We start from the raw sequence: 21,639 nt of genomic DNA on the forward strand, positions 1-21,639 counted from the left end.
AGCAACAGGCAAGAAAGTACAAAGAAAAGGCAGACGCAGAGAAGCAGAAAAGTTTGGAGAGATTAGGACAGCATGAGGAGGGTGAATGTGCAAAAACAAGCTGTGGAAATCAAGCTGAGCAACCAAGATTCAAAGTACAAAGCCTCACACCATGTCCAAATGGTTCTCACCCACTCTAGAGCGACCCACCTGCCAGCTCACATGGAATGACAACAAAAACCGTTCACAGGTTTGGAAAGAATGCACCTTATGCTAGATTGAGTTGCAGGCTGGAGCCAGCAGAGCAGAAACACAGCACACCTAATAACTGAGTCTCTCATGAAAACAGAGCAACAGCAGTCTGAAAGTTTTTGTAGGCTCTCAGCATCTCAGCGGCCAAGCATGAAAGGGACGGCTGACAAACAAATTATCTCTCTGTTTCCATAGCGATCTATGAATGGCCTGTGCTAGTGCCTGTGACAACCAGATGCCTGGGAAGACAAGACTCGCCCATAAAAAGCCAGAGCTCTGCAGCAAGCCTGTTATTACTGCTATCATTCAATTGGACTTGATTTGCATAATTAAACTCTGTTATTGCCTGCCTCTGGAAGCTATTCCAAGTCTCTGTTCTTACCAAGTGGATTTCCACCGTGACACAAGGGGCACTTAAAGGAAGACTATACCCTCAGCTGACCCCGGGATGTGACTAATCAATACTAAAATTATCCATTAAATTGAACTTGATTAGGCTCTGTTTCCTGTAGATTGGTAATATATTTCTGTGCCGCTCCAGAACAGTCACTGATGAGGTGAGTCACAGCTTGGACTTCACTCGGCTAACTACATGAAAGGCCCTGACAGAGCAGAACAGAGCATGTCCTGACTAAGAAACACTGAGAGAGAAAGGCAGGAGAAGAGAGAAGAAGCTCACAGGCTTACATAAAGCATTGTGTGCAGAAGATGCTGCTGAAAATCCTAATATCAATTATTCTTCTGCAGGAACTCTCTTTGCCTTAAACACTTTTGAAACAACTGTTAGTATTCGTAGTGATGTGCTAATCCCTCTCTGTTAAAGAGTGAGTGTGAAAAATGATGGAGCATTCTTAAAAAACACTAAGAAACAATAGAATACAGCATCATGGGGATCGTGAAGAACCTCAGAGACGGACTAAATGGAGGCGATTGCTGGCCATTTGACAGCACCTGAAGCCAAATACCTGATTCATGCACACAGGAATCCTTTGTAAAAATGCAGCTATTCACTCCAAGACCAGGCAGCCACAAATGGATAACAACAAAACCCATTCAACTGCAGCGTGACACAGCATTTTTCACAGAAATATGTCAATAAATCATTTAATTTAGCGAATCCATGGTCTGAAAGCCAGTGCAGGGCAGCTGACGCTTTTTTGCACACAGTTGAAAGCCAAAGAAATCAAATTGAAATCTTACCTCGACGAGGTGAGGGGTGGGATTGAATCCACACATGTTGCACACTTGGGAGTGGCATTGTGTGCAGGTGTTGTAGTTGGGTTGTTCTGCTGTGTTGCCTACGTTCAGGCTTGTCTTACAGAGAGGACAACAGACTTTTGGTTTTGAGGAGTCCGGGGGAGCGTGTTGTTGCTGCTGCTGATGCTCAGCAGGGGCTCGAGGCCCCTGTTGTGCAGGCTGAGGTCCTGAGGGTTTACCTGCCCCAGGTCCAGGACCAGGAGGTCCTCCTGGTTTGGGGGCCGGTTTGGGGGGCTGTTGTTGGGGTTGAGTAGTCTCAGATATGAGCGTGCTGGCTTGGTTAAGAAGCGAAGCACCAAAGCCAAACAACTTCCCAAAAGTCTGCTCTGGAGGTGGAGGCTGTCGTGAAGGGGAGCTCCCTGCGCTGCGAGTCTGGTCCTGGCGGGGGGGCTGGGGATGGTGGGCAGGAGAGTTGCGGGACAGATCAGGTTGGGAGGGGGCCTTGGCCATCCCAGGAAGAGGCACTGCCCCTGGAAGCCGCTTTACCGGTTGCTGACCTGGGCCAGCTGGACCAGCTTGTTTGGGGGGACCAGGCGCCGGATGGACCTGTGCTGGAGGTTGCGTCTGAGGAGGGGGGAGTGTCTGGGGTGCAGGCTGTGCAGGAGCTGGAGCTTCAGGTTTGAGTTCTGGATTGGTTGCATGAGAAGGAGAGTGGATCTGTTGCTGACTCTTGGAGCGAGGTGTGGTCATGTCCATCCCCAGAGCTCTCTGCATCTGACAGTTCAGGCATAACCACTCTTGTACCTGAAGAGGACAGAAAGAAGAAACAATGACAATAAGCTGCAGCACTCAGTACATAAATGAAGATTAAAGGAGTAGTTTGACATATTGGGCAATTCACGCTAATGCAAGTGTTAACAAAAGAACACTATGTCGTCATGTTGTTTACAGTGACTGGTATTGAAATAACCTAACACATCTAGGACGCCCCTGTTTAAACTTGTCCTTTAGACATTTGGATTTTTGCACGGATTAAAAAAAAAAAACGCATGAATTGGTAAGTTGTACAGGTTCTGGTTGGTCGATACAAATAAGAGGCAGCATCTGATAGACAAAGGCTTGCTGCTCCTCTTGATTTTAATAAACAGTAACTTATATGGTGTCTTTTAACCTTAGCTGGAGTCTAGAAGGAACTTTATAATGGCTGCCTGCTATTAGGAGAAACCTGGGGTTCAGCGTGTTGACCCGACACGCTTCAGCACATGAAGGTTCTGGGGGATCAAACCACCAACCTTCCGATCAATAGACAACCCACTCCACCATCTGAGCCACAGTCACCCTACTTTCATTCTGTATAACACACCAACAGTTCACATTAGCTTTATGTTTACTGCAGACACAAGAGTGGTATCAATATTTTATGCAAACTCTCAACAACAAAGGCTAATGAGCTTATTTCTGGTAGGTTCAGCTCACAGGGCTATTGCACATCATATTAAAATATGGGTGAACTATTAAAATCAGAAGTGAAGCTATCCTGAAAACAGCTCCTCTGGCAGGGTGTTTGTATCTTCTCCCCGGGTTCCCCTGGGTCTCTACTGGATGCTCCACTTTCTCTTCACTGTCCAAAGATATCCAAGCAAGATGCACTAAAAACTCAGCTATGGGTGTGAATGTGAACAAGTGTGTTGATCTGTTTATATGACAGACTGGCTGCCTTCCACTCATCCCATGCTTGCTGGGGTAGCCTCCAGCCTGCTCTGAATAGGAAAAAAAAAATTGTGTGTGGAAAATGATTGAATGAAATAATGATTGTGAATGATGTAAAATATCTCATTGAGGAAGGATTTAAGCATCCCCATGCCTCCGCACGGGCATTTATTGGTAAACATCATTTACCGATCTTCAAACGTGTGGGAAATAAATGTGACAGATGGGGTGAACTCTGGACAATTTCAATAAATCATGGCTGCCCCCGATTTTGTAATCTTCCCTCATGTCTTTTCTGTGTGTCTCCTGCCGTTTTGCTTTCTCTTACAGTCTCTCTCATTACACAACATGTTCCCTTCCTCATTAAAATCCTCCCACCAATCTCCCTGTTTCTCCCGCTGTAGCCATTTCCTTTATGTTTCTGCCTATCCTGTTTTCTTTCTTGTTCCCTTTCTGCTCCGTATAAGCACACAAGAAGGTGAAAGTCAGAAAGAGGCGCTAGAGATGGCACATGGCCATACGTGGTAATTGGCATCCCGGTGCTTCGACAGCTGCTGCACTATTGTAGCTTTCTTGGAATCGTGGTCATTGCACAATGCCTTAATGCATTATAAATGCAGTCAGGGAAAGGTTGCGTGAGGGTTGGGGCTCGGCTGGAGGTCTGGGACAGAAAGAGTGAGGTTGGAAGGCCCCAGAATTCCTATTTAAGCCTGTGACGGTGGATTCATAAAGATTTTTAGTTCGACTTCAGCTCGTAGGATTTAACTGCTAAAATGATGACTGGAAACACAGGAAAACGTCCTCACTGGGGAATCGAATGTCTCTGCAAACCTGCGGCCACGGAAGATTCAAACGCAAGCACACAAACAGCATGTGCACACTCTGACATGTGCACCATATGCAGAATCACACAGCTTATGTGCTTACTGTAATCCTGTGACTTTTGAATATTCTTTTCAGAAATGTCAACCACCAGCAGCAGCAAAGTTTGACTGCACATATATGACCAAAACTTTATGATGACTGTAAAGTTGGCTCTAGTAATTGTAAATGCATGCAGATAAAATGCTGATAATTATCCAAATGTAATAAATGTGTAACATCAATTACGTGGTAAATACAGATCAAGATGTTTTATATAAGCCAGTAGGCAGGTTGTCACTTCAGATTTTAGCTACAATACTGTGAGTCACTGGACCTAAAGTGTAGTATTGCTCCACATACTGCAAACCACTGACTCACTGCTGTACTGTGATTTTTTTAGTTAAACCACAAACTCCAAGTTAACCTCGGCTGATGTCATGTCGTTTTGCAGTAGCCTGATAATCAGTCTGCAAAGTCATTTCGTTCTTCATTATTCATTCATAATTATACACTATTTAAATATGTCCAGCGACTCTCAGGTCTCGAAGAAGGCTAATTTTTTCCGTCCCCCGGTGGTCGACGTTCTGGTTGAAGTGATGTAGAAATGTGCTCAACGTGCTCTGGATGCCCTCCCATCGCCATCAGGTGAGGTTACAGCACAGACTTTGCTGAGCTGTTCAGAATTTTTAATGGTCGTGGCGTCATGTTCTCGAAAAATTGCTTCTGTTTGAAGACGCAGTCAGTTTCAAACAGATTCTCACACGTTGTCTAACTTGCAGTAATGGATTTATTAGCGATGTTTCGGTACTAGCATGTCCTCAGGCTAAATACAGAAACAATCAACCAGTCGGGGAAATCATGTTCATCAGGGACCGACTCTGGCCGAGCTGACAGAGATTGTGCAGACTCCCTACACACATGAAAGACATACAGTCCAGCTGACGTTCTTCGAGATCATAGCCTGTATAGAGGGATGGATAAACCCGTCATGTCATCATTCATGTGCAGGTGCAGTTTGAGAGCCATGCTTACATCTCTGGGCCATGGATTGTCCTGTGATGGTCCCTATGTGTGACTCAAAGTGCCCCCAGCATTGTAGAGGTGAAGCCAATGCTTTAAGGGAATCCAAACAGTAAAACCTAATTGACGCGCTACATTACTGATGTCTAATGAATTAAAGTCATATTCCTATTGCTTTACAATGCACATAGTGTCTTTGTTTGTTATCCAAATCTTCCTAAATTTCAAACCAACATCACTACATTTCAGCGTGTTGCTCAGTGCTCAGAAACTGGTTTGTCCCCTTCTGGTTGGAAACCCTACCTAGACAGAAAGGTTCCTACCTTATATGGGTAAAATTAACAATCAACCCACATTAACGTAAGACATCAAATACAGAACTGCTGACCTGCTCCTACACACACCCTTAATTATACATAACATTAAGCCTTAAAACTGTTTAAATAGGTGAGTTATAGATGCACTCACACTCCATGCAGGTGTCATAATAGGAAAACTAGCTACAGAGACCAAGACTGCTTCTTGTTTTAAATTCATTTCTGCTGTAAAGTTGGACATTTTAACATGGGGGTCTTTCGGGATGGACTTGCTTTCGGAGTCAGCCCCAAGTGGCCATTTGAAGAACTGCAACCTTTTGGTACCTTTAGCCCCAAAGTCTTGCTGCTTGTTCTCCAGTTTTTATCAGACTTAATGGAAACAATGCGAGAGTTGTTTCTGGGTGTTTAACAGCCAAATGAAATTAGAGACATCCTTTCACGGCTGTTCGTTTCTAAGTTATTACACAGGGGAAAAACTTTCAGGCCTGATGGGCCTCATGTGAACCTGCAATTACAAGTGGCGCCACCAAAATCGGTTCGCAACCCGTCAGCCGTTTCCTTGGTTCTTGTCCTTAACAGCTCAATAACTACACGGCTACTGACAGACGGTTGCAGGTTGTTTAATGGGGCAGCTTCAGTCATTATGAAGAACATTAACCGCTCCCAGCAACCACGACCGCTGCTTCCAGGTTCACTGCAAATGGATGATGATGGATGATGGTTTAACTTCTCACCTCTCTGTGGCTGTATATGAGTGAAGTTACAGACAACGTGACTGCTGGGTGAAGTTACAAGTGCAGCTGGGACTCTCACGACCACACCCGAACACAACCAAACTGGTTCTGGGTGCGGTCAGCGGTAAGGTTGATGTCAGGGTAATACAATGCAGTGATGATATAACTAATTTAATTTTATTGGGTCTTTTTGCACGAACTGCATTGTTGAGAGCTTTCAAGTGTTTGCCAACCACTCCACCTGCCCCACTGTGTTTCTCAGTCTGTCTCTAAGTCAGTCATTCAGTTAGTCAGCGTAGACAGAGTGTAAGTCACTGGCTCAGTAGCATCTTAGCCTGGTGCCTGGCCCCCTGCCAATCCCTAGTATAAGAAGTGATGAGGCCATGGTTTTCGCTGTCAATCAGGGAAACTGAGAAGCAGTGGCGAAGCAGTGGTGAACCCTGGGGACAGTCGGAGTAATGTGGACGGAGAAAAAAGTCCAACACCGGAGCAACACAAGGCACCCAATCAGAGGCTGGAGTGAGAACTACTCTTTCCATCATTATTAATGCCCTTGATATTTTTTTTTTCTTTCCAAATTACACTTAGGATAATCATATTAAGCCCTCTGGGGAATAACTAACCGGAAAAACAAAGAAAGCAGCTGCGGGGAGGGCAAGCAGCTATTTATCAATTTCTCCATGTCTCTGCTCGCCTCCGCCTCATCTCTCCATCTCATTCCTCTCTGCGTCCCCCTTGTTATGAGGCAATCATGTGGATCTTTATGAAATCTGATCTGTATCAGCAAAAAACAAGCGCACTGCACACTCTGCCTCCTGCCCCGCTTCTCTATCACTTCTCTGTTGCAGCCCTCCATCTTGTTCTCCTTTACTCGTCTTTATTTGGTCTTCTTATCTGCACGTCTCGCAGCGCGTCGCCCGCTCTGACTTTCTTCTCCCGTCTCCGTCATCACCTGCACGTCTTTGATGGCTCTCGTCATTTCATTCAAGGATCCACTTCCTGCGTTGGCTTTCTAGACGTGCATTTGCATGTGCGGCGGTATGACGCACGTCAAAGGTCATGAGGCGGGACCTCGGCGCCTGCCAACAGGATGCTCGAGCACTATGGCTTCGTCAAGAACAACTTGCTGCCAGAAATAGAACCTTTTAGCAGCAAAGACCTACAGAGAGTTGGATGTGGATCAAATAATGAGAGCAAAGCCTCCTTGGCAACACACACACATATTTACATTTTAAATTTTACACTGATTTGGGTATGATGTTAGAGCCATATCCACTAGTGCTGCAATTAATTCTTCTTTTTAATCATTTTAGTTGCCAATTTCTTTCCCTCAATTAATCGGCTTATAGTTTGGTCTGTCTAATGTCAGAGAGTACTGGAAATAAAATATCGTAAGGGTCATGTTTGCGATCCAGACTTCTTTTGTTCAACATTCAAACCCAAGATATTCAGTTTACTGTCACCCAAGACAAGTCAAATTTGACTAGACAGCTCACTAAATAAATTACGTGATTTATTGATTTTTCAGATGCAGCCTAATTTTCTGTCACTCAACTAAACGATTAATCAAATCCTGCTAACCCTCGGCCTCGGAGCTCGCAGTCACAAAGTCTGCTTCGGATCACTAACAGGGAAAGTTCCCGAGAGCGTTCTTCTTTTCCGCTCGTCCACAACACTCTGTTACCTTATTTCCTGGTTTGCCTTTGAGCACCTGTTCCTCAGAAGCTGTTCCCTTTAACAAACCAGTTACCTTTGATATGTCTGCGAAACATTTTTTTTTTGCTTTTCTTGAGCCTTGCCATCATCTGCTTTACTCGCAAGGTCGCCGCTTCGCTCCTCAAATTGACACTTAAACGGCAATCCTCGACTCTCAGTCAATCTGAGCCGTGCGTCTGAGCGCTGACACTGAAATGATACACAGCTGGCTGAAAAACATTCGTAGTCAAGTGTCCCGGTACTTTTCGGCTCTTGCAATTTTGGCATTACGTCACTGAGATGAACCTACTCTGACTGACGCTAAGGCTCGGCACTGCGATTTAATTTCACACCTAAAAAACAAAAAAATACTACCAATTACTTGCAAATTTGGACTGTATCTGTTACAGCAAATTAACAGCAGGCGCCAAGCTCATGTTTTGTTCATATTTTAATCAAAATTGTGCCTTTAAATAATTGATTTGCGTATTTGTGGAGCATTGACCTGAACAACACTCCCAAGACCCAAAATGCTCCTGAAAGTGTAAAAAGTAGAGAAATATTTCAGCTCGGGACTGCCGGCAACAGGGACACACTCACACACACCCGTTAGAAGATGTAACGCTGCACACATCACACAGGTGCGCAAAGTTTCCCGCTTTTTCCCTCTCCGTGCATTTGTTGACAAGCTGGAGACATCACGCAGTCCATCATTCCCCCGGAAAAGCCGGGTAACGAACGCGCTCGGAGACGGAATCAAACTTGAGCTGACAAAAAAGATGCAGATGAAGAAAGACTCGGGGAGCACAATGCGGTAGCACCATGCAGTACGTACAGCAGCTGAGCACTGCAGTTCGGGGATCAGGATGCTTGGAATGCAGCGGTTTATCAATTCCTGGCAAATTGGGCCAAAGACATTGAAATTCCTCCCGATGCCTCCCGCTCACTCTCTCTCTCTGTCAATTTGTGTCTCTGCCTCTGCTTAACTCACAGCAGCTCTACAAACAACTACACGAGAGCAATCACAGCAAAGCACATCAGCTTCACTCCTAAATGTTGCCAAGCAAAGACCGAAGTTCATAAAAACAAGGACCAATCAAAATTACGAGCAGTTGTGGGAAATCATGGCTACACTTCTCTTCATGCTGCTTATTGAATGTCTCTCACCAGGTGTGCTGGTGCAGCGTCGGGCTCAGCGGGGAGTTCTGGTGCTACTGAGGATGCAGGAAAGTAGTGCAGAGTGCATAACATTAAAATTTGATCTACAGTAGAGGAGATGAGCACAGCGTCATAAACATATGTGCACTGTAATGCAGTGAAATACCATAATCCTGCAAAAGCTTCGCTGCTGCGTCTGTTGTGAAGCTTTTAATATTCGGTTCTTCGGAGACTGTGTCTGCGTCTTAGAGACTCCAGTCAGCTGTAGTGTTTGAGCTTTTGTGCCATTGTGGTACTTGAGTGTGTTATTGTAACGTGAAGCTTTTGTTGGATGACAAAATAACAATGTGCATCAACACAGATTATAGAGAGTCACAGAAATGTGCAAATGACATGGAAAAAATAAGATGGGTGCATAGTGCGGTCCTACTTGTTGGTAGATTGATAAACAATAGAAAGGGAGGGCGACGACGTAAGCATATCTGACTCAGAAGTGTAAAGAAAGCCACAGATTTGTCGCCATGATGCTGAGCGTTCAGCGTGTCCGTTCTGTTTAACGGCACTCCAGAAGCCATGTTAGCAAAAACGCACTAATGGCGCTCATGAGATTCTTCCACACACCGACGGTCTGCGTTACCCCCTCGCTGGAGACAACAAACGACTATAGTGAAGATGGAGACTTTAAATGCGGTGAGTTACGGGGTAATAATTAAACCAGTGTCCCAGATTTAGTTTCTGGCAGTTCTCATAGCAAAATATTTTGGTATATGCAAAATTGAGCATGTAGTGTCTCAGCTGGATTGCTGACCCAGTTCCCAGTGTTTGTCCACTTAAAGCCCCAGTCTGTGATGACATCCTGAAGCACCGCGTTGGAAAACAGTCGGCCTTCCGTTTAGAGGGTTGAACATATATATTCAGCAAGAAGCTCCTTGTCTTACATTTTTATGAGAGGATTTGCAGTAAATAGGATAGAAGGTGGTAATTAAAGATGCATTATTACACTATAATAAGCCTGCTTGTTAAAATAACCTATAAATGTAATTTCTAAAACATTAGGTGTCATCTCAGAAGTAAGATTTAAACGATCCAACTGTTTGTAAATTGCCATACGTTGCTTCATGTTGTACATAGATGAGATTGCACTAAATTCGTTACCCTACATGTTGTTCAATGCATGCCAGCGTTAATAACTCACCAAAAGACACGTCGGCAGCTCCACCGTCTTGTTTGTGAGAAACTAGGAGTGAAACTGTATGGCTCATTTGGTCCTCAAAATAATTACAGTTTCATCGTTTTCCCGCAAAACCCTTTGATGAATAGTAGCTTGACTCGTAAACAAACCTATCACATTTGATTTCTGAATATTTTTTCATTCATTTAATTTAGCATCTCCCAGCTGAAAATTATTCACCAGACAGAAAACTGCAGAGAGACTGTCAGCTTCTGGGAAACTGATGTAAATAATAGGAAGAGAATGTGTTGGAAAAGCAGAGATCACGTTTGATCTACTATCTGACCTTGAAAAAAGTGAAAACTTCCCTCAAACGTGAAGAGCTGAACTAAAACAGCTTCTCCATATACAAAACATTCGACATTTTTCTGAAGACAAAATCTCAATAAATCCCATCCTGATGTTTTTGCATGACATTTGTCACAGATCACTCATATTGTACACAGATGTATGAAGTGTAAAACGATCTCATTGTCTCCTGCTTTGCCATTGAATCTCTTGTGCCACATAATGCAAAGTTAGAGGGGGATTAGAAATGTCTGATGCTAAACATTTGAATTAATTTGAGGGGATTAGGAACCACGCTCCGACTCCCCCGAGGTATAATGGACTTATCCTTCACTGATATGACTGCATCACTTTACATTTATTTGATTTATTTTTCATCAAACTATTATGTGTCCTTCACAGAAGAAAAATCAAACCGATGTTGGATTCAAACTGTGGTCACGTGTAGAAGCAGCACAGACACTGGAGCAGCTGGAGGAGCTCTGAGGTGGAGGTACTGAAGCACACTTTAGAAAAGTTTAGAAGTAATCACAAGTTGAGACTCCAACTAAGATGAAAACTCTACCTAAGACACTCACAACCTACAAAGTTGCCTTCAAGTACACTTTGAAAAAATAACAGAATGTTTACTTATGGCACTATAGACAGCTTGTTCTCCCAGGTTGGTGCTGCTGCTTGCGAAAATCAATTTTCGGCCTTGGGATTGGAACCTGGGCTGCATTTTAGTGAGTTAAAACAGTTAAAACAGTCCTGTCTGACTGAGAAACTTGGTGATTTACGATAAGTCTGCATCCAACAGTTGTACATGTGCAGCTTTTGCAGGAGGAGGGAGCTGGAGCATCATCTGACTAACTGACCACCAGAATGACTCAGAATAGCTGCTGGTCGCAGCTAAAAACAACTGCTATTTTTTATATATCTATTTTATTTTACTATTTTTTTTTAATAGTTAGGATGCCTGGGATCTTTCTGCGTGGAGTCTCCATGTTCTCCCCGTGCAGCGTGGGTTCTCTCCAGGTTCTCCGGCTTCCTCCCACAAACATGCTGAGGTTAATTGGTGATTCTAAATTGTCCGTATGTGTGAATGTGAGTGTGCTTGGTTGTCTGTCTCTAAGTGTAGCCCTGTGATAGACTGGTTACCTGTCCAGGTGAACCTGCCTTCACCCTGAGTCAGCTGGGATAGACTCCAGCCCCCCACCACCCTAGTGAGGATTAGGCGGTGTATAGATAATGGATGATAATAGATGAAGTGGGACTGAGTTAAAATGAAAGATGTTAAAATGCTCTGTAGAGTCCTCAGGAACTGCAAGGGTTAAATCTGTGGATTTGTCAGTTTGAGTGACCTCTTTAACTCTCTGAATCCCAAAACCTGCCAGAAGGATTTCAGACCCATGTTATCTCTGAAAGAAATCACCACAATTGCACAAAACAACAAGAAGACTCATCAGATTGTCAACTTTCCAGTGGTTCTTGAGCTAATCATGTGTGCTCCACTGGAAATCCCAACCAAATCCACATCGTGATAGTTCATGACGAGGAAAAGTACACCGGCCAGATTCTGTAAAAAAAAAATAATAAAAATAAAATAAAATTTCTAGACTTCTTGGCATGACAATGAAGCCATTCATGATTCAGCTGCGTCCAACAGTCACGTCACAAAAATTAAGAAACTTTTCAGCTGAAATGCAGAAAGGAGACAAGAAAGGAAAAAATTAAATATAAGTAGTAAAACGTCGATCTGGACTCATCCGGTTTTCCAAACTGCAGGTTTGGTTTTAGACTTTTGTAAAATAAATCCAGAAATGCAGCTTTCATTTTATTCCCTCTGCTTTTTATAATTCATGGCATAACTGTGTCACACTGCACAAAGACATTTTGTTCTCTCTACCACCAGCCATGGTTGTGCTGTTTTTAAAGGGTGCAGGACTTGAAAAATGAGCCCACGGAAAGTAAAAGCTCGGAGCTCAGAGGGTTAACAAACAAGTCACAGAATCTCCTGCTAATGTACTAATTAGTGCAGCCTTTTGTCTTTTTGAAAATTACAAAATGAAGAAATCCTGTATTCTGCGGTCCAAAGTGATGCGGCTTGTTGCTAAATCTATCTTGTGCAACTGTCAGCTGTGGCCACCTACCTGATGTATTCTGAACAGGGAGGAGGAGATATATGGAGTGTCTCTGTGTGGGAGCATTTGTTAAAACTGTTCCTCGGCTTGTGGGATTGTTGGTTGAAAGACAAAGAAGCACCTCGGAGGCATCCTTCAAACAAAGACATTAAAAAGTCATCATTTCATGACTTGTTCAAAGAGTGTTTTAGATCCATCTCCAGAGTGTTTTAGCAACGCTGACGCCCTCACCGCGGCGAGGCAACCCAACTTGGCATTGAGAAGGTTTCCAAAAGTAGAATTATGTTTTGATTTGTTTCTACGAATTGTGTTTTTTTTTTTTTTTCCAGGAGCTGAGTTAAAGCAGAGCTGCATGGCGTTAGACTGAACACTCCGGCTATTATGGCTAATTCATGATGATGCTTTTCTTTTCCGTTCTGTCTCCTCCTGCTATCACACAGCTTTTTCACACCACTCTCTCTCTCTCTCTCTCTCTCTCTATCTTTCAGCTGTGGCTTCTCAGGACCGGGCCATCGCTGCAGACAGAAGGAGGGTAGCGTCTATAAATAGAAATTGGACCAATTATAAAGCAGATGTTCCCCTCTATGATGGTGGGAGAACACTGTCGGGGGAGCATGTCTGTGGTATTTTCACTACCTCTCTGTGCTCTTGTTCTGCGTTGTTTAAAGTCTGTCTTTAGACTGCCTCGTTTCTCCGGCTGCCAGGATTCCTCCTTCTCTCTTGCTTAATCTTCACAACTATTTTTTTCAAATGGCAAAATATTTTTCTCTTAATTCGGGGTGTTCTCCACGTCACCGGATGATCAAGTCGTACATACGAGCGCCCGTGTTGGTTGCGCGTCTCAATTCTCAGCCTACATCTCTAAATAAAGCTCCTCAGCCTGACTGACAGCCCTGTAACAGGCTGCGGCGTGTGACATCCATTTATCGCTCGCTGTTTACATCTAAATCGCTTTGCCATCGCCAGGTTGTTTAACTCTGACTCGTAGTTTAGCAGTTATTCTCATCCCTCAAACACATGAACGAGGATTGTCTTCATGAGAACCAACACCAGTAAGACAGTACGCGCTGTTCGAGTCTTTGGGGTGAATAAACAAAATCTAAACCATCCAAACACGGAGTCATGGAGACTTTAACCAGCGCTGCCACCTTTCTGTAATTTGAGGGGAACTCCTCTTCGGCAACACATCGTATTGTAATTGGAGACATTCAATCAGTGTCTGTGAAGTTTTTGCAAACAGAAACGCATCTCTCACGAAGCAGGATGTGATCTCTGATAAATGTTTTCATGACAAAATGCCAAAACACCAAATGTACAAATGAGGGATTATAATCCTAGGAAAGACTCGTTATTCTAAACTGTGCAAACTATTTCTAGGATTTTAGGATGTCTACCGCGATTAAATCCTAAATCTCATTTTCATTACAAATGTTTAATTCTTGAGCAGCAAAAGGGCAGCAGGAGGAACTTTTCCCTCCTCAGTATGGCCTCTTCTCCTCCTGACCAGTCACTGTAATCGTAATTCCAGTCATCATCATCCTCGGCGCTATCATCGCTTTGATCGGCAACAACGTGGCCGTCATCAGTTTTGCTGATGGGTGATACGGCTGTTTCAGATGTGCTGCAGTGAGGCAGAAGCCCAATCCATGCTAAGTAGGTTAGGGGGGTAAATCTTCAGGTCTCCGGAGGCTGAGCGTTTTCCCTCCAATGTCTCTCTCCCTGTCAGCATCTGACAAGCTCACCAAGGCTGAGCTGAAAAGTACCCACCTCCGCTGTTCTCTTTACTGCCATGCTCTCCTCCACTCCCTGCCATGATCTATTCTCTACTGTCTGTCTCCACTTTGCTCCACGCATTTTCTCTTTCTTGTGCTTCCATCTCCCACGGCTTCCTTCTCCCCTCCCCACTCCCGAACTTTTGCAGTCTCCCATCTCATGCACACAAATATGCGCTCATGCATGCATGCACTCAAGCTCACACACAGCCATTAGCCAGTACATCCACATTTATGGTTCAAAAGCTAAACATTTACTCCCTCCATCCTGGTACTTATTCTGCCTACAGTTGCTCTCGTAGCCCGTAGGCCGGCTTAACTGACATTGCATCTTGGCCACAATTTGCAACATGACTCACTGGAGTTGATGTGAAACTTTGTGACAGATGACACAGCCACGTTTGACTCACAGCAACAGCGAAGCATAGCCTAATTCAAATTAGGCAAGTGATTTATTTTAGGATGAAGGCAATAGGCTTCTCTCAGCTACCTGTTAGCAGCGATGAGTGTTTAGATGCATATGAATGATTGTGAATGACGGGGAAATGTGTTGTGCTGCTTTCAGTGATGCTACAAAAAGCTTTTTTCAGGGGGAGGGGAGGACTTGGATACTCACTCGTTAGTGTCAGTCGGGCTGGATGAACCGCATGTATGGATAGTACGCATCGCATGCGGCGTGTGCAGGTGAAGCACGTAGAGTTTGTTCTAGATAAGAGCCTCTGATTCATTATGACTAATGGGAAGTGACTAATTTATTAGCGTGCACCTCGGTGCAGAAGTGTGTGATAAGCAGGTCTTTGGAGATGAAAGTTCACGAGCCCAACAGATTATTAAACACTTAACCAATCAAGGCGCACGATGGCTCTCGACCAGCATGCAACTAATTCACATCTTGACTCCCATTCAGCTGGTGCGGTCCAGCCGGTGAGCCAGTCACAGCCAACTCCACAACAATGCTCATCACCAGCATTGCTCATAAATGTCAACGAGAAATAATTAACGCAGGAAAAATTACACCAACCGAATTACGCACTTTGATCGACATTAAATAATGCATGTTCACACCCTGCGTCCTGTGATGGTGCTGGTCATACATCCACACAGAAGACCTGCGCTGACGTCGTGCTGCCTTTCTGTGGACGTCATGAATAAGCAGAGGTGACGCGCAGCTGAGAGGAAGGCAAAGCTTGAAAAATTTAAAGCTGCCAGAATCAAGAGCGGCCCATGTGATGCGCCACACATACAATATGCATGTGTGACTCATATATGTTTATGTAAGCGGCTCCACACGGGGGAAATAAGGTTACACCAAACAGAGCCTGAGGGCATACAGGCGCCCGGTCCTGGTTTAAAGCAGACCAACACAACAAGTGCTTCTAAAGGACATTGTGTCAAATCTCTGTCTGCTTTGTAAAACATTTAGATTTTATTACATGTTTCATTCTGAAAACCACGTGCTTGGTTAGTCAACACCAAACAGTCACCCCTTTGCTCCTGTTGGCTTCAGCCTCTGGGCAGTCTGTAATGTTGTGTGCCTGAGTTCATTCCGAATCTATTTGTGCAGTCGATTACACAGCTGCGTTTTTTTGTTGTGTGTCTTTTTTTTTTTAACCATTTTTGCAGTATTTTAGATTTTCCATGTGGATGCACTGTGGCAGATGCTGACCATGTTGGCAGCCCAGGACATCGTGACCGACTTCAGATCACACCACCTATATCATCACGTAGTGGACTGGTGAACGACCACACAACAGAAAGAAAACAACCCAAAAATAGAAAAGGGACATGACTGGAATTATTTCTGTCTTGGCCTACCTCCGTGAGGTGAGGATTGGGGTTGAAGCCACACTGGTTGCACACCATGGAGCGGCACAGTGTGCAGGTGTTGAAGTTGGGCTTGTCGTCCCCGGTGCCCATCAGGTCTGTGGTTTTGCAGACAGGGCACAGTTTGCTGCTGGGCATAGGTGCAATTTGAGGCACAGAGTAAGGGGAGGTGGGGACGCTGCCTCGGTCCGGGGACACAGAAGGGGACCTCCCAGTCCTGTTGCTACCCACATCCACCTGCAGACTCTTCCTGGCCACGTGACCCTGGCCCTGCTCTCCCTGTGGCGCAGCATGCTGAGGCGTGTCATGGGAGGCCAGCCTGTCGCCGGTCCCATGGCTGCTCTGGACTCCTGCTTTCGGCCCCGGGTCCGACGGAGGCGCTCTGGCAGAGGAGGCAAACAGAACACAGGTGGACATTAGACTTGGGTTCTAAATTAGGAGTCATTAGGACTGATTTTTTACAGAAAAACAATCAATTATGATGTACTGTAACTTTCTGGCACCCCTGTTGGTAACAAAGAGCCATCTGGGCCTGGAAATACTTCTCTAATATCACAACAAAGACGTCTTAAAGGGAGTCTGAAAATCCTTGGGAGGAAAAGCAGTTTCAAATTGGGCAGCTGAACAAAAAAGATGTACAGTCGTGACTCGATGATCCGACCCTTAACAATCCTAAACCTTGCTATCCGACAGGTTTGTAGGAAAAACTAACGGAACTTATTAAAAACAGCCTTAACATAGCGACAGCCTTGGATTCTGACTCTGACATGACATTTTATGTTACCAATCAGGATAACGGCGTTTTATCTGACGATATGTTCAGACTACAGGACTTAATGCTCAGTTCAGATTTTTTTGTGAGTTCGTTCACATTTCCAGTTCAATGCGACTTGTATGTGATCTGCTGTGTGAACTTCATACGACCCAAAAGTGTCCCGCATGTACAGAAGAGGACACGACGGCGTCACACACAGCGAGCGTGCTCAGAGTTTACAGAAGTAAACACGGATGGTGGCAGCAGCTGTGGTGGCAGCGGGGGAGTGGCGCTGCCCCCACTGCCCACAGTGGAAACAGAAGTGTGACCGCCATCCTAAACTGGCATCAGCAGCAAAGTCCCGCCTGTGTGTTCTGGACACTTCCACCTCGTCAGAGCGCTCTCCGGGGTGGAAGTGTCCCCCAACTGCACCGAATATTCTGATATTCATCATTAATTGAGCCTGAATATCCAGAGAGCAGAAAGTTCTACTGGGACCAGCCCTACTAGTTATTATAACAACTATGAACAATAATTAACAACTAATGAGCCTTCCAGCATCAAGCCCTCCTTGTATCTGGACCTCCGTCTTGACAATCCGACAGCCTTGCTATCCGACATAAAGGAAGGTTTTAATTTTATCGTCGGATTATCGAGTCACGACTGTATATTTTTTTAATATAAGTATATATGCTACATGTGGTATATATATTTTAAAAATCATCAACTAGCTTATATCCAACTGATTCCATCAAGCTACTATTTCCAAGGTCAACAATGATTCTGACCTATTTTCCACTTATGCTTGCGCAGCACTGTGTTGTATAGCCAATTGTGTGCTGAGCCATACTTAGATTCTTCCTTACATCTTTACCCTTTGTATTTCTTTTTTCAAATTCTTTTATTCCAGCATAGCTATTGGCGCATACTTGAATTGTACATGTGACAAAGAAAGGCCTTGACTCCACTCTTTCTTACTCTTATACAAGCACACATTCACAAACACTGCAGCTCCTTGAAATCACAGAACGTATTGTATAAGTCGGACGACTCAGTTGAAAACTCTCCAAACTTCAGGTTGGAAAAACCACATTATATATTGTTTTAAATTAAAGTGAAATTGATTTGTTTGCACACAATCTCCTCCAGAGGTTTTGATAAGCTTAATTTTCTCCCTTGTTAACCTGCAGTAACGTTTAATGTAAAACATAACCACAGTGTGGATACGAGCACAGGAACACATCGGCATCTTTGAATTTTTGTTTGTAATTAAAGCAAACTACCCTGAAGACCTTGTAACACTTCAGCACTGTACTGTAAATGTAAACTGCAGCTTATACATTTTGCATAAATTTGGCTGCATTTTCAGTATTTCAATGGGCTGCAGTTAATGTTTTCTCAAGGAGGGTTTTTAATGCAGTAATCTCTGCTTAATTTGAATAAGAAGCAGCGCTTCTTCTTCTTGAGTGATACATTTTGGAACCCTTCAGCTCCGAGATGCATTAGGTCCACATACCATTAAGAGATATTATTGTGGTTTATGAGAGGCAAATGTTGACTATTTCACGTTGCCTCTATCAGCGTCTGTGAAGTGCTCCTCGTGGCTCACTGCTGCACTTTGAAGCTGTTTGGTTCAGCGGCAAAAGGTATCAGTGCTGAAAAATTTAGGTTTTTCTTGCTTTTTCTGGCCTTGAGGCTTTAGTGCCAAAAGTTAAATAAGAATGTAGGATTTCCACTGTCATAACAACTTAGACCTTGTTTTGTCATGGCCGTCATCTTCAAAGACAGTCTCAGCAGCAGCTCTGCATCCACAGTGAGCGAAGTGTGGAAATAAAGGGAGGAATAAAGGAATTAAAATAGAGCATGTTAGCGATTGTGAGTCACTGCAGATGACTTGAGCTGCTGCACAACTTTAACCTTGTTCAGCTCTCCACAGGAGCCCCGTGTTCACCACACTGAGCCCATCGGGAAAAATCTGTACTTTTCAAACCGTCACTGGACCGTGCGTGGATGCTTGATATTCAACACAGCCGCCGACCACCACCGCTCTCACTCAGTCTGAGGCTAAAACCGGACTTTTGCAAATACCGCTAAAGCATCTTATCACTGACAGACTGCGTAGTCTTGATTTAAGTCTAAATCTTACATGCCCCGGTGTCCTCGCAAGACACAAGGTAGTTTCACATAATAAGTATCACTTGAATAGCAAAGACATGGAGTGCAGTCTCTTGTGATTTATGCAAAGCCTCGGGCATGGCTTAATGAGAGTCAAAAAAAAAAAAAGAGTTTAAACTGGAAGACACCTTTCAAAAGATTTCTCAGATATTCTCATCCATCAGCAAATGGGAGTCCACTGAGAGCTACTTGTGGCTTTGTGTCTAAAGCACTACAAATTGCTTGCTTTTCCACAGAGTGGATAGTGAAGTGTTTGTATGGTGCCTGTCTTTAGCTCCCTGTGAAACTTCCTATCGTGAAGAAGTAGGAAGACGACTGGATTGTCCTCACAGCTCAGCACACGTTGTACACTTAATAACAACGGGAATCTTAGAGGAGCCCTTTAACATGTGGAAATCGATCATTCAATGGCTTCGCAGGAGTCAGACGAGAACCGCTCTCATATCTGATTGGGAGACAGGAAACAGCTGGTTAGCTTAGCTTAGCACAAAGACTGGAAACAGGGAGAAATGGCTGACTTACAAATCTAGTCGCCAGTGTTTCCACAGGTGGCGACGAGACATTTAGAAGTTACTGGTCGAGAAATAACTTTAACAGGTCATTACTGTACCTCTGCTTGGGTTTTTTGGTTTTATTTTACCACCCATTCTAACTGGTCCCTGGCAGTAGCGTTATAGTCACTGGACCGATATGAGAACATCATCAGTTTTCTCATCTGTGTAGCGCACATTCTCCAATTGTATGCTAACAAGCATGCAGCAGACATAATGATGAACAGAGACTACTGGCACCGTCACACAGAACAGGTGGGACCCAACAAGCCATGTCAACGCTCAGCAGAGTGGATCCAACCAAAGTGGAAGTGTTTTGATTTTTTGCACAGAGATGGATATATTTGGTAATTCAGCACAACCCAGTATTTACTGTCCAGGATCGTAAAAGTCACTGCTGTGTGCGAGCCACAGAGCCTTTTGATCAAAACCTAATGTTCAGGTCTATTTTCAATTTGAACACAGAAAAACAATTCTTTCAACATCAACCCAAAGCTTATTTCAGTAAAATCTCAGCAGCCAAGTGAAGCCGTTTCTCTAGTATCCTCCGAGCAGTGCTGCACCCACACCATGTTTTAGCTGTCAATACTCATTCTGCATGTGGAAATCAACAGGACAGGCCTATACTAAGAGCCAAGCCTTCACGTTTACTACTGCATAAGTGTTTACTGAACAAAAAATATGCAAACAAATAAACTATACATTCTTCTATCCAGGCAAATATATAAAAGTGACCTCACGCTAGTTTGTCAAATATGTCCCTCGGTACTGGGAAGATGATCTGACAGACATGTACTTAATTTTAGATGGATATAGTATATCTGTATCAGTATCCCTATAATGGAGATCCTATATGTTTCTCATTGATTTATTCTTCTGTCCATTGGAAATGAAACTGGGTAGCCGAGGCTTCTGAGTGAAAAACTATCTCGTGCCTTCCATTTAGTAATATTTAAAGGTCAAAGCAAAAACACTGTGGATGAAGCAGGCTTTAAATGCACCGTGTGGAAATGCGTTTTAACGGCATCAAGTGAGGAATACATCCACCGTGAAATATCCGCTTGTCAAAATAGCATCAACAACTAGTGCAGCTGTTTTCAGCAGGCGCCGGGAATGTCACGTCAGACACATTCAGAGGTTGTTTTTTTTTTTTTACCCCAATAGGAAACACTTTCAGCTTCATAATGATTCAGCAAGACAGATTTAGTTTTGTCGTGCAGTGGCTGCTGGACGCTTTGGTTGCTTCTGTGTTGAAGTAAATCACCAGCGTTAAAGAGGAACCAAGGAACAAATACAGTTTGACACCTAATCAAATCGTTCCTGTCGAAAATTATGACAAATGTGTTGTTTTAAAAAAAAAAAAAAAATTGGTGTTCTGTGCCGATGCCAGTAGCAACAGGAAACAAACAGCCAATAGCTACTAATGAAAAGAAATCAGAAACACATTTAATATCATTAATATTTTAAATTCGCCAAACCTGTGACAGAGACTGTGACAAATAGCACCACACCAAGGCTGACTCACTAAACTAACTATTACAGGGTCTCCGACATACATGGATAGCAGCGTTACAGGCCTCAGCCCCTCTTATTGTTCATTATTTGCAGACTTTTCATCATTTAGCATCAGACAAGCCTCAAAAAATAACTGATCAGCACTCGAGACATGGATGAGACGGAAACCTTACTGTGGAGGCAACATATACCTCATCATGCTGGTCAAATATAAAAGCACTCGGCTCACTAAATATGTCAAGAACTCTTTTCAAAATCGCAAGTGGACCTTAAACAACGATCTCAAAACAACACACAAACCATGTGCTCCAGCTGGTTTATTGGTAATTGTCCCTCAGATGAGTGGATCCACTGCATGTACTTGTGACAAAAACCAGGTACGGCGTCTGTGCTGCCAAAATATTCTGCGTAGCGAGTGGGAGTCGATCGAAGTTAACTCGGTAGCCTCAGTGTTTTTGAGAAAAACCTTTTTCAGTCTGA

The 21,639-nt window shown here is 43.9% G+C and overlaps 1 protein-coding gene across 1 annotated transcript in view; it reads right to left on the minus strand.

The window, feature by feature from the left end:
* Window positions 1–21,639, minus strand: part of bsnb (bassoon (presynaptic cytomatrix protein) b) — a 60,454-nt gene that overhangs the window by 36,038 nt on the left and 2,777 nt on the right. The window contains exons 2-3 of the mRNA XM_008285185.1: window positions 16,156–16,546; window positions 1,432–2,232 (exon numbers count right to left, since the gene is read on the minus strand). Coding sequence (XP_008283407.1) covers window positions 1,432–2,232; window positions 16,156–16,546 — 1,192 coding nt within the window. The remainder of the gene's footprint in view (window positions 1–1,431; window positions 2,233–16,155; window positions 16,547–21,639) is intronic.

The sequence above is a fragment of the Stegastes partitus genome, unplaced genomic scaffold (assembly GCF_000690725.1).
Source record: "Stegastes partitus isolate 25-593 unplaced genomic scaffold, Stegastes_partitus-1.0.2 Scaffold10, whole genome shotgun sequence".
NCBI classification, from domain to species: Eukaryota; Metazoa; Chordata; class Actinopteri; family Pomacentridae; genus Stegastes; species Stegastes partitus.